Source organism: Ranitomeya imitator, chromosome 5 (assembly GCF_032444005.1).
Source record: "Ranitomeya imitator isolate aRanImi1 chromosome 5, aRanImi1.pri, whole genome shotgun sequence".
Classification (NCBI taxonomy): Eukaryota; Metazoa; Chordata; class Amphibia; order Anura; family Dendrobatidae; genus Ranitomeya; species Ranitomeya imitator.
In genome coordinates this window covers 546,077,527-546,089,495 of record NC_091286.1, presented here as the reverse complement: position 1 = coordinate 546,089,495, position 11,969 = coordinate 546,077,527, and the positions used below count along the sequence as shown (strand labels likewise).

General features: G+C 45.4%; 1 protein-coding gene across 1 annotated transcript in view; it reads right to left on the bottom strand.

Moving 5' to 3' along the window:
• Positions 1–6,753: 6,753 nt before the first annotated feature.
• LOC138680867 (transmembrane 4 L6 family member 4-like) overlaps positions 6,754–11,969 on the bottom strand; it is a 57,826-nt gene continuing 52,610 nt past the window's right edge. The window contains exons 4-5 of the mRNA XM_069768088.1: positions 8,549–8,738; positions 6,754–7,025 (exon numbers count right to left, since the gene is read on the bottom strand). Of these exons, the coding sequence (XP_069624189.1) occupies positions 7,008–7,025; positions 8,549–8,738 (208 nt within the window). The 3' untranslated portion in view covers positions 6,754–7,007. The remainder of the gene's footprint in view (positions 7,026–8,548; positions 8,739–11,969) is intronic.

Genomic DNA, 11,969 nt, shown 5'->3' with positions numbered 1-11,969 from the left:
CTGTCCAGCTTGTCTATTTGTTTTGCTGGAAGCTCTGGGACGCAAAGGGTGTACCTCCGTGCCGTTAGTTCGGTACGGAGGGTCTTTTTGCCCCCTTTGCGTGGTTTTCTTTAGGGTTTTGTGTAGACCGCAAAGTTATCTTTCCTATCCTCGTTCTGTCTAGAATATCGGGCCTCACTTTGCTGAATCTATTTCATCCCTACGTTTGTCTTTTCATCTTACTCACAGTCATTATATGTGGGGGGCTGCCTTTTCCTTTGGGGTATTTCTCTGAGGCAAGGTAGGCTTATTTTTCTATCTTCAGGCTAGTTAGTTTCTCAGGCTGTGCCGAGTTGCATAGGGAGCTTTAGGCGCAATCCACAGCTGCCTCTAGTTGTGTTTGGAGAGGATCAGGAATTGCGGTCTACAGAGTTTCCACGTCTCAGAGCTCGTTCTATTATTTTGGGTTATTGTCAGATCACTGTATGTGCTCTGATCGCTATGTACATTGTGTTACTGAATTGCCTAGCATAACAGTACAGGAAGCCAAAAGTACTAATGATTCTCAATAGAGGGAAAAAAGAAGTTCTGAGACCATTTTTTTTCCTTTGCACTGTGATTTGTCTTTTTTTTCCCCTAGACATTTGGGTGGTTTAGGACACAGGTGTTACAATGGACATTAAAGGTCTGTCTTCATGTGTAGATCAGCTCACGGCAAGAGTTCAAGATATACAAAATTTTGTGGTTCAGAATTCTTTGTTAGAACCGAGAATTCCTATTCCAGATTTGTTTTTTGGAGATAGAACTAAATTTCTGAGTTTCAAGAATAATTGTAAACTGTTTCTGGCTTTGAAACCTCGTTCCTCTGGTGACCCAGCGCAACAGGTTAGGATCGTCATTTCTTTTTTGCGTGGCGACCCTCAGGACTGGGCATTTTCTCTTGCGTCAGGAGATCCTGCATTGAGTGATATCGATGCGTTTTTCCTGGCGCTTGGATTGCTGTACGATGAGCCTAATTCAGTAGATCAGGCAGAAAAAAATTTGCTGGCTCTTTGTCAGGCTCAGGATGAGATAGAGCTATATTGCCAGAAATTTAGAAAATGGTCCGTGCTCACTCAATGGAATGAATCTGCGCTTGCAGCCATTTTCAGAAAGGGTCTCTCTGAAGCCATTAAGGATGTCATGGTGGGATTTCCTATGCCCGCTGGTTTGAATGAGTCTATGTCTTTGGCCATTCAGATCGGTCGACGCTTGCATGAGCGTAAATCTGTGTACCATTTGGCGGGATTACCTGAGATTAAACCTGAGCCTATGCAGTGCGATAGGACTATGACCAGAGTTGAACGGCAAGAACACAGACGTCTGAATGGGCTGTGTTTCTACTGTGGTGATTCCACTCATGCTATCTCTGATTGTCCTAAGCGCACTAAGCGGTTCGCTAGGTCTGCTACCATTGGTACTGTACAGTCAAAATTTCTTCTGTCCGTTACCTTGATATGCTCCTTGTCGTCGTATTCTTTCATGGCGTTTGTGGATTCAGGCGCTGCCCTGAATTTGATGGACTTGGATTATGCTAAACGTTGTGGGTTTTTATTGGAGCCCTTGCAGTGTCCTATTCCATTGAGAGGAATTGATGCTACACCTTTGGCCAAGAATAAGCCTCAATACTGGACCCAGTTGACCATGTGCATGGCTCCTGCACATCAGGAGGTTATTCGCTTTCTGGTGTTGCATAATCTGCATGATGTGGTCGTGTTGGGGTTGCCATGGCTACAAGCCCATAATCCAGTATTGGATTGGAATTCCATGTTGGTGTCCAGCTGGGGTTGTCAGGGGGTACATGGTGATGTTCCATTTCTGTCAATTTCGTCATCCACCCCTTCTGAGGTTCCAGAGTTCTTGTCTGATTACCGGGATGTATTTGATGAGCCCAAGTCCGATGCCCTGCCTCCGCATAGGGATTGTGATTGTGCTATCAATTTGATTCCTGGTAGTAAATTCCCAAAAGGTCGACTGTTTAATTTATCCATGCCTGAGCACACCGCTATGCGCAGTTATGTGAAGGAATCCCTGGAGAAGGGGCATATTCGCCCGTCGTCGTCGCCATTGGGAGCAGGGTTCTTTTTTGTGGCCAAGAAGGATGGTTCGCTGAGACCGTGTATAGATTACCGCCTTCTTAATAAGATCACTGTTACATTTCAGTACCCCTTGCCATTGTTATCTGATTTGTTTGCTCGGATTAAGGGGGCTAGTTGGTTCACTAAGATAGATCTTCGTGGTGCGTATAATCTGGTGAGAATCAGGCAAGGCGATGAATGGAAAACTGCATTTAATACGCCCGAGGGTCATTTTGAGTATCTAGTGATGCCGTTCGGACTTGCCAATGCTCCATCAGTGTTTCAATCCTTTATGCATGACATCTTCAGTGAGTACCTGGATAAATTCCTGATTGTGTACTTGGATGACATTTTGATCTTCTCGGATGATTGGGAGTCTCATGTGAAGCAGGTCAGAACGGTTTTTCAGGTCCTGCGTGCTAATTCTTTGTTTGTGAAGGGATCAAAGTGTCTCTTTGGTGTGCAGAAGGTTACATTTTTGCGGTTCATCTTTTCCCCTTCTACTATCGAGATGGATCCGGTTAAGGTCCAAGCCATCCATGATTGGACTCAGCCGACATCTCTGAAAAGTCTGCAAAAGTTCCTGGGCTTTGCTAATTTTTATCGTCGCTTCATCTGCAATTTTTCTAGTGTTGCCAAACCATTGACCGATTTGACCAAGAAGGGTGCTGATTTGGTCAATTGGTCTTCTCCTGCTGTGGAAGCTTTTCAAGAGTTGAAGCGTCGTTTTTCTTCTGCCCCTGTGTTGTGTCAACCAGATGTTTCTCTTCCGTTCCAGGTCGAGGTTGATGCTTCTGAGATTGGAGCAGGGGCTGTTTTGTCACAGAGAGGTTCTGGTTGCTCAGTGATGAAACCATGCGCTTTCTTTTCCAGGAAGTTTTCGCCTGCTGAGCGAAATTATGATGTGGGCAACCGAGAGTTGCTGGCCATGAAGTGGGCATTCGAGGAGTGGCGTCATTGGCTTGAAGGAGCTAAGCATTGCGTGGTGGTATTGACTGATCATAAGAACTTGACTTATCTCGAGTCTGCCAAGCGCTTGAATCCTAGACAAGCTCGTTGGTCGTTGTTTTTTGCCCGTTTTGACTTTGTGATTTTGTACCTTCCGGGCTCTAAAAATGTGAAGGCGGATGCTCTGTCTAGGAGTTTTGCGCCCGACTCTCCGGGTTTGTCTGAGCCGGCGGGTATCCTCAAGGAAGGAGTAATTGTGTCTGCCATCTCCCCTGATTTGCGGCGGGTGCTGCAAAAATTTCAGGCTAATAAACCTGATCGTTGCCCAGCGGAGAAACTGTTTGTCCCTGATAGGTGGACGAATAGAGTTATCTCTGAACTTCATTGTTCGGTGTTGGCTGGTCATCCTGGAATCTTTGGTACCAGAGAGTTAGTGGCTAGATCCTTTTGGTGGCCCTCTCTGTCGCGGGATGTGCGTACTTTTGTGCAGTCCTGTAGGATTTGTGCTCGGGCTAAGCCCTGCTGTTCTCGTGCCAGTGGGTTGCTTTTGCCCTTGCCGGTCCTGAAGAGGCCTTGGACACATATCTCTATGGATTTTATTTCTGACCTTCCCGTTTCTCAAAGGATGTCAGTCATTTGGGTGGTCTGTGATCGCTTTTCTAATATGGTCCATCTGGTACCCTTGTCTAAATTGCCTTCCTCTTCTGATTTGGTGCCTTTATTCTTCCAGCATGTGGTTCGTTTGCATGGCATTCCAGAGAATATTGTTTCTGACAGAGGTTCCCAGTTTGTTTCGAGGTTTTGGCGAGCCTTTTGTGGTAGGATGGGCATTGACTTGTCTTTTTCCTCGGCTTTCCATCCTCAGACTAATGGCCAGACCGAACGAACCAATCAGACCTTGGAAACATATCTGAGATGCTTTGTTTCTGCTGATCAGGATGACTGGGTGTCCTTTTTGCCTTTGGCTGAGTTCGCCCTTAATAATCGGGCCAGCTCGGCTACCTTGGTTTCGCCGTTTTTCTGCAATTCTGGGTTCCATCCTCGTTTCTCTTCAGGACAGGTTGAGTCTTCGGACTGTCCTGGTGTGGATACTGTGGTGGACAGGTTGCAGCAGATTTGGACTCAGGTAGTGGACAATTTGACCTTGTCCCAGGAGAAGGCTCAACGTTTCGCTAATCGCAGACGCCGTGTGGGTCCCCGACTTCGTGTTGGGGATCTGGTTTGGTTATCTTCTCGTCATATTCCTATGAACGTTTCCTCTCCTAAGTTTAAACCTCGTTTTATTGGTCCGTATAGGATTTCTGAGGTTCTTAATCCTGTGTCTTTTCGTCTGACCCTTCCAGATTCTTTTTCCATACATAACGTATTCCATAGGTCATTGTTGCGGAGATACGTGGCACCTATGGTCCCATCTGTTGAGCCTCCTGCCCCGGTTTTGGTGGAGGGGGAATTGGAGTATATTGTGGAGAAGATTTTGGATTCTCGTGTTTCAAGACGGAAACTCCAGTATCTGGTTAAATGGAAGGTTAAGCTCAGGAAGATAATTCCTGGGTTTTTGCCTCTGATGTCCATGCTCCCGATCTTGTTCGTGCCTTTCATGTGGCTCATCCTGGTTGGCCTGGGGGCTCTGGTGAGGGTTCGGTGACCCCTCCTCAAGGGGGGGGTACTGTTGTGAATTCTGTGGCAGAGTTCACTCCTGTGGTCACAAGTGGTACTTCGGCTGATTCTCTCTGGGAGCTTCCGTTTGTGGAGAAAAGTGGTACTGCAGCTTCTGAGTTTCCTCCCTCAGGTGATCTGGTGAGGTCGTTAGCTGCTTCTCTACTTAACTCCACCTGATGCTTTGATCCATGCTTCCTGTCAATGTTCCAGTGTTGGACTTGTGTTTCTCTGGATCATTCCTGTGGCCTGCTGCTCTGCATAGCTAAGTGCTTCTTTGCTATTTGTTGCTATTTTTTCTGTCCAGCTTGTCTATTTGTTTTGCTGGAAGCTCTGGGACGCAAAGGGTGTACCTCCGTGCCGTTAGTTCGGTACGGAGGGTCTTTTTGCCCCCTTTGCGTGGTTTTCTTTAGGGTTTTGTGTAGACCGCAAAGTTATCTTTCCTATCCTCGTTCTGTCTAGAATATCGGGCCTCACTTTGCTGAATCTATTTCATCCCTACGTTTGTCTTTTCATCTTACTCACAGTCATTATATGTGGGGGGCTGCCTTTTCCTTTGGGGTATTTCTCTGAGGCAAGGTAGGCTTATTTTTCTATCTTCAGGCTAGTTAGTTTCTCAGGCTGTGCCGAGTTGCATAGGGAGCTTTAGGCGCAATCCACAGCTGCCTCTAGTTGTGTTTGGAGAGGATCAGGAATTGCGGTCTACAGAGTTTCCACGTCTCAGAGCTCGTTCTATTATTTTGGGTTATTGTCAGATCACTGTATGTGCTCTGATCGCTATGTACATTGTGTTACTGAATTGCCTAGCATAACACACCGCACTAGAAGGAAGGCTTTAATCTCCACCTGGAAAGGGGGACTCCCAACTTGCCTCCAAGCCGGCCGGACTCTGCCTATCCTGTGATCTGGTACCCTGGACTGTGGCTGCCTGAAGTCTTCAGTAAACAAGGTAAAGAGACTGCAAACCTGTGTCCTCATTCCTTACTGCACCATTCACCATCATCTTCCATCTACACACCCGGAGCCCTGGGGATATACTTCACCTGTGGGAAGTTATGCCATCTAGCTGTCATAACATCACCCCAGAGGACTCCTTAAAGCAGCATCGGTCCCCACTGACCGAATACCACAGGTGGCATCACGAACACAAACTGTAATCAATACCCCTTTTACATAGGTGCCAAGGGTCACAGACTGGGTCACCACCGTGACATCCCCCTGTGAATACCGGAACCAATACCGGGTACCTCAAGGCCCTGGCGGGTGACTCATATGCGGATGCCTCCGCATGCCTCTTTGCCTCAAAACGACGCATGCAGAGGCATTCACATACATTTGCATGGCCTGCATACCCAATGTTAAAGATAGGTACGCAGGACGCATGCCGACGTAGGAGGAGCTGAATGGAAGACGTGCTGCAGTGGGCGGGGCTTAATGGAGGAACTACGCAGCCCTCCGCAGCTCTGCCCTATGCAAATGTGAACCTAGCTTTATCTGACATATTAAGGCATTGAGCATTTCATAAGTAATTATAAAAAAGTGTTTGGTTTTGTTATTGAGTAGTATTGCAAAGTGCAGACAACCGTGCTTTCAATAGAGATGTGGCTGCAGAGTCTGCCAATCAGCACCCTTTTGTCATATACTTGGCTAATAATATCCTTAGGCGCATAGTTTGAGTTGAGTAATTTTCCCTAGAACTACAGGTACACCCTGAACTTTCTTATCTTATTGAGATATCTGGATGTGCAAATAGTGCAGCATCAAAAAATGGCAATGACCACTGTACCGTAGACCTCATAGACAGAAGCCACTCGTGTATCTAAAGCTGGTCATATAAAAGGAGTAGAAATGAATCATAGCCATAACTAACTTCATATAACTCTTAGTGATATCTTCTTTGCACATTTATACAACTCTCACATCTCGCACAGTAATGGCACTGAATCCTTGCCAATTCGCAGGGGATGTTCTTTCATATTACAAAATGCTTGTCTTTAATATTATTAGATTATGGTACATTATACAAGGACAGTGATATGAATACAATATATGTCTAGTCAAAGTCTTACTTTTTATTCAAATAAATACAACAGAAGATGGCGGCCTGTCCTTGCGCTAGTTACGGTACTTTCTGCCTTAGTGACTGGAACACATTTGTACGCTTACAGGAGTAAAGATGGAGGCATTCTACTGTCTGATGAGTAAATACAGAAGACATTCAGTCAGAGCGGTGACCACGCTCTTCATCCTTTGATATCCTTGTATTAGAGGTACAGGGTTCATTCAGGTATTCAGAGAGATTTCGATTTAGACCGTTCCTTCTCCCTGAGTATTAAAAAAGAAGATAAAATATATCAGTAAGACAATGTGGTGTATAAATTGTCCATGTTTGGAGAAACTTTGCTGGGAATATTTACGTAAACTACTGATGCCATAAAACTTGGAAGTTCTGGTTACTTAGACTGTCCAATTTACCAGTTTGGTGCCATGTAATCTGCATTCTTATTTACTGAGTACAACAAATGTTCCAGAAGAAACTAACAAGGAATAGGCCAGTTTTACACGTCTGTGAAACACAAACTCTGCTCAGACCAGAATGTCCATCCTGACTCCAGGATCTCCTGATCTGAGCTAACTGCATTATACTGTATATGTGACAGTTATCTCAAGTCAGGAGACCCAGTGGTCAGACTGAGAATTCTGATCCGAGCACTGTTCGTATGTTACCGACATGTGAAAATAGCCTATCCAGTGCCTGCAATTAATCTGGGTCATGGGTGATACCATATACTGAACAACGACTCACCATAAAAAAGAAGGGTTTGAAAATGTTTTGTGCATTTTTTTTAAGGAATGTCATATTTCCTTGTACAAGTTGAAAACAAATATACGGTATGTGAAAAACAAAATGGACCGGTAAAGCTTTATACAGGGGTTCCTGTCAAATTGCTCTTTCTATGTACTTTCTTAGGCCATGTTCACACGTTGAGTATTTGGTCAGTATTTTACATCAATATTTGTAAGCTAAAACCAGGAGTGGGTGAAAAATACAGAAATGGCACATGTGTTTCTATTATACTCTTCCTCTGATTGTTCCACTCCTGAATTTGGCTCAGAAATACTTACCTACACGCAACCTCTGATCCTAACAAGATCTCCTTCACTACTCCCCACTTATTTCCTCTTCCCTCAATCGCATACAAGATTTCTCCCAAGCATCCCCCCTACTCTGGAACTCTTTACCCCAACATATCAGACTTTTGCCTACTGTGGAAACCTTCAAAAGGAACCTGAAGACTTATCTCTTCCAAAAAGCCTACAACCTGCAGTAGCCACCGATCCACCAAACCGCTGCACAACCAGCTCTGCCCTCACCGCATCCATCCCTTGTAGACTGTGAGCCCTCGCGGGCAGAATCCTCTCTCCTTCTGTAAGAGTCGGTGACTTGTTTTATTCAAGATTATTGTGTTTGCTTTTATTATGTATACCCCTGATCAGATGTAAAACACCATGGAATAAATGGTGCTATAATAATAAATAATAATAATAATGCAAAATACTGAACGTGTGATAGTGACCTATAGTGCGGGGTGCTGTGAACAGTCTATTTTCTCCAGACTGCCCACTTTCAGCAGGAAGTCCAGGCAAAATGGTAACACAATACCTGCAGATTAACCTGATAGCTGCAGGTAAACAGTGTTTTCCAAGGTGAGAGGTTTCATTTAGTGTCAGCTGCAAAGAAACCTTCTCCTTCTGAAGTTACTTTGTACTGTACTATTATTTTCAGTAAATCAAATCCAATATAGCTATCTTTAATGTATAGAAGTTATTGTGTAACCTCAACGTACCCCACAGCATGAAGAGCACTTGCAGTCTCCACAAAATGTCCCAATTAGACCATTGATGGCTTGAATAGCACAAAGAACAGCCTGGACTGCGCTCATTATCAGAAGCAAGCAAAACAGTGTCAGGTTCCATGGGACTATGTCCTTTGGGGCTTCACATGTACTCCAGATACTGGGGTGCCCTAGGTAGTTTCTGGAAAACAATATTAAGATATAACATTTAAGTAACAAAGCGAGTTCTCATTACCTCAATACTTCATTCATTTTAAGATTAAAGGGTTAATCCAGAATCCACAGGATAGGGGATAACTTAATGACCAATGGGATTTTGACCATTGGGGTTCCAAGTGACCCCAAAAGTGAGTCTCTGGATTTTGAGTGTGGAGTCCTGTCTTGAATGGAGCAGAGGTGAACATTTTTGACATCCGGAAGGAGAACCCCCTTTATTAGACAAAAGGCTAACAGAGAGTGGATATCACGCTGACAGAATCTGCCGTCCTTATATTAGGTTATTGTCCATTCATGTAATTGGCTGGAAGGTAGTTATACCACTGGAGAGTTGTAAGACGCTTGTTGTTATTTGGTTTATTCCAAAGGGTGTGCAATCAAATATTAAGTTGAGGGGGCCAACAATTTTGTCTGGCTCATGTGTGGGGTTTTGGGTGAAATGCTGTCCAATTTGCCTTTTTTTCTCTGTTTTTTTTTTTTGCATTGTTACAATGCACACAAAGGAAATAAACATTTGCATAACAAAACGTGTATATGCAATAATTTTCTGAGAGTAATACTTCATTTTTTGGAGCAATTTCAAGAGTGCCAACAGTCCTGGCAATGACTGTATCTCTCCAGCTGTACAGTAGGTGAAAGGGCTGTGGCATATCATGTACTATCCTAAAATAATAAATCTTTATTAATAGATACAAAGAACCTACACGTTGGTTCACACCACAAAAAAAGGGACAAGAATCACAAAAACAAAACAATGTGCTCAAAACTCAACACTAAGTTTAAAAATGGGGTGTACTGTGTATCCCTAGTAAGTACTACACTTATAGCCTACCTATCTGTGGAGGTTGGCACCCTACGGGGAAGCGTTATGGCGCCCCCACTCCGCGGCGGCTGTCCCTGGGTTACTGATGTACCCTACAATAGTCACGGGACACCCACTACCCACAGCCTAGAGCCCACTACAGGCTAGACAGAGTAACTCCTATACTAAGGGAACACTAGATCCCCACAGAATAAAAACAAATGTGAAGAACACATGAGGCAAATCGATACGGACGTATTCGTTGGGGAGTACTTATAGGGGCACAGTCTTATATAGGTACCTACTGCCAGTCATGGCAGATCCCATTGACTATGGCTGAACCCGTAGAACAGTGCCACCCACAAATGCGTACATGTGCAATCACATATCTCGGTACTATGTTATAAGCACTTATCTCCCTCTGTACGTCGTTTGCCCCAGACCACAGCGCCTCTACGCGTTTCACCCTCCGCGGGCTCCTCAGGAGGCAAGATTCACTGACATAGTGTGTCCTGATGCGGTGTCAAGGCTGAGTGATCCTCAGTTCCCCCGCTTTTTAAACCCTCCGCCACATTCCCTGCAGACTAGATCACCCCACCCCCTACCTGTGCAAGTGGTAAACATTAACCCCAGAGGTGGCAATACAGACAAGACCATTCTAAGGAGGGAGTGCGAATGGATATTTAGAATGGGGAGCCTTGAACCTAAAGGACTGAATGATCAATTATCGTATGCCTGTTTTTTGTAGCACAGTCAAAATAGGAGTGTTAGTTAGGGGTATATATCTCAAAGCCGTGCATATGTCTAACTTTTGTCTGGAGCATCCCGACGGAATAGGGGAGCAGCATAGATCAGTGTGCAATATCCATGTATAAATATCCATGTATCAATACCCCGCTTAAATAACCCTACTGCCGTAATTGTATCCGCGTAATTGAATCCACATAACCACATCATTATGTCGCCTGCGGGCGGATACACTTGGCCTGGGATACTGAAATAGATGTCCATCAATGCTATCATCAGTAGATACTGAGAGGGTCATCTATCGGCTACAGAACAATGAATGCACCAGGTCATCATAAATGTAAGCTATGAGAAAGAGAGAGGTGGTGAATGATAGCCAGGTTCATGCGCCAATGGTTTACGGCGGTGCAGTCTTATCCGGACGGAAAAGCATCGTTAAGATAATGCATCGTTAAGATAAGGGGGAGAGGAATATTCTTTCCTTTAAAGGTCCGGCCCCGATATCCAATGGGGAGATAATCACAATAAGACTAGAATATACCAACTCCCTGCTACGGTATATACACCAACAGTGCGTAGATGTACACCGGGGGATAAGTATGAGTGCGGGCATCATCATTTGCTCCTACGCTTCGGCTAGGTTTTGAGAGGAGGGGTGGCCTAATGGTAAAGAGCCGGCGAGGCCCCCCCTTTTTTTCGTGTGAGAATGAGATGTCTGGTGGATTGTGGCCATACGCATGCGCTAACAATCTGCGGCGGTGTGGTGTGGTTTAATCTGCGGACGTCAAAGTATCCAATAAACAAGGAAGTGGGGTGTATTCTGCTGAAAATGAGATATAGCCCGAGTGCCTCATCAAAAAGATCTTCACGCACTGATTCACCGTTCTGACATCTAGACAGGAGATGCGCAAGCGCAGTCTTTATTAGGAGATGTGCGCAGCTGCAGGATGTGTAGCTGGAGCATGCGCAGTCTGGGCACGTGAGGGACGACCCGGAAGAAGTGCGGGTTGTCAAGCGCATCCCCGGAAGTGAAAGGGCAGCGGGGACTCGGACGCCTTGCTGGCGCTGGGGGAATCTTCTGCGGGCCAGTGGGAGCATGCGCAATGGTATCACACTCACCGGAAATGCGCAGGTAGGGGGTGGGGTGATCTAGTCTGCAGGGAATGTGGCAGAGGGTTTAAAAAGCGGGGAAACTGAGGATCACTCAGCCATGACACCGCATCAGGACACACTATGTCAGTGAATCTTGCCTCCTGAGGAACCCGCGGAGGGCGAAATGCGTAGAGGCGCTGTGGTCTGGGGCAAACGACGTACAGAGGGAGATAAGTGCTTATAACATAGTACCGAGATATGTGATTGCACATGTACGCATTTGTGGGTGGCACTGTTCTACGGGTTCAGCCATAGTCAATGGGATCTGCCATGACTGCAGTAGGTACCTATATAAGACTGTGCCCCTATAAGTACTCCCCAACGAATACGTCCGTATCGATTTGCCTCATGTGTTCTTCACATTTGTTTTTATTCTGTGGGGATCTAGTGTTCCCTTAGTATAGGAGTTACTCTGTCTAGCCTGTAGTGGGCCCTAGGCTGTGGGTAGTGGGTGTCCCGTGACTATTGTAGGGTACATCAGTAACCCAGGGACAG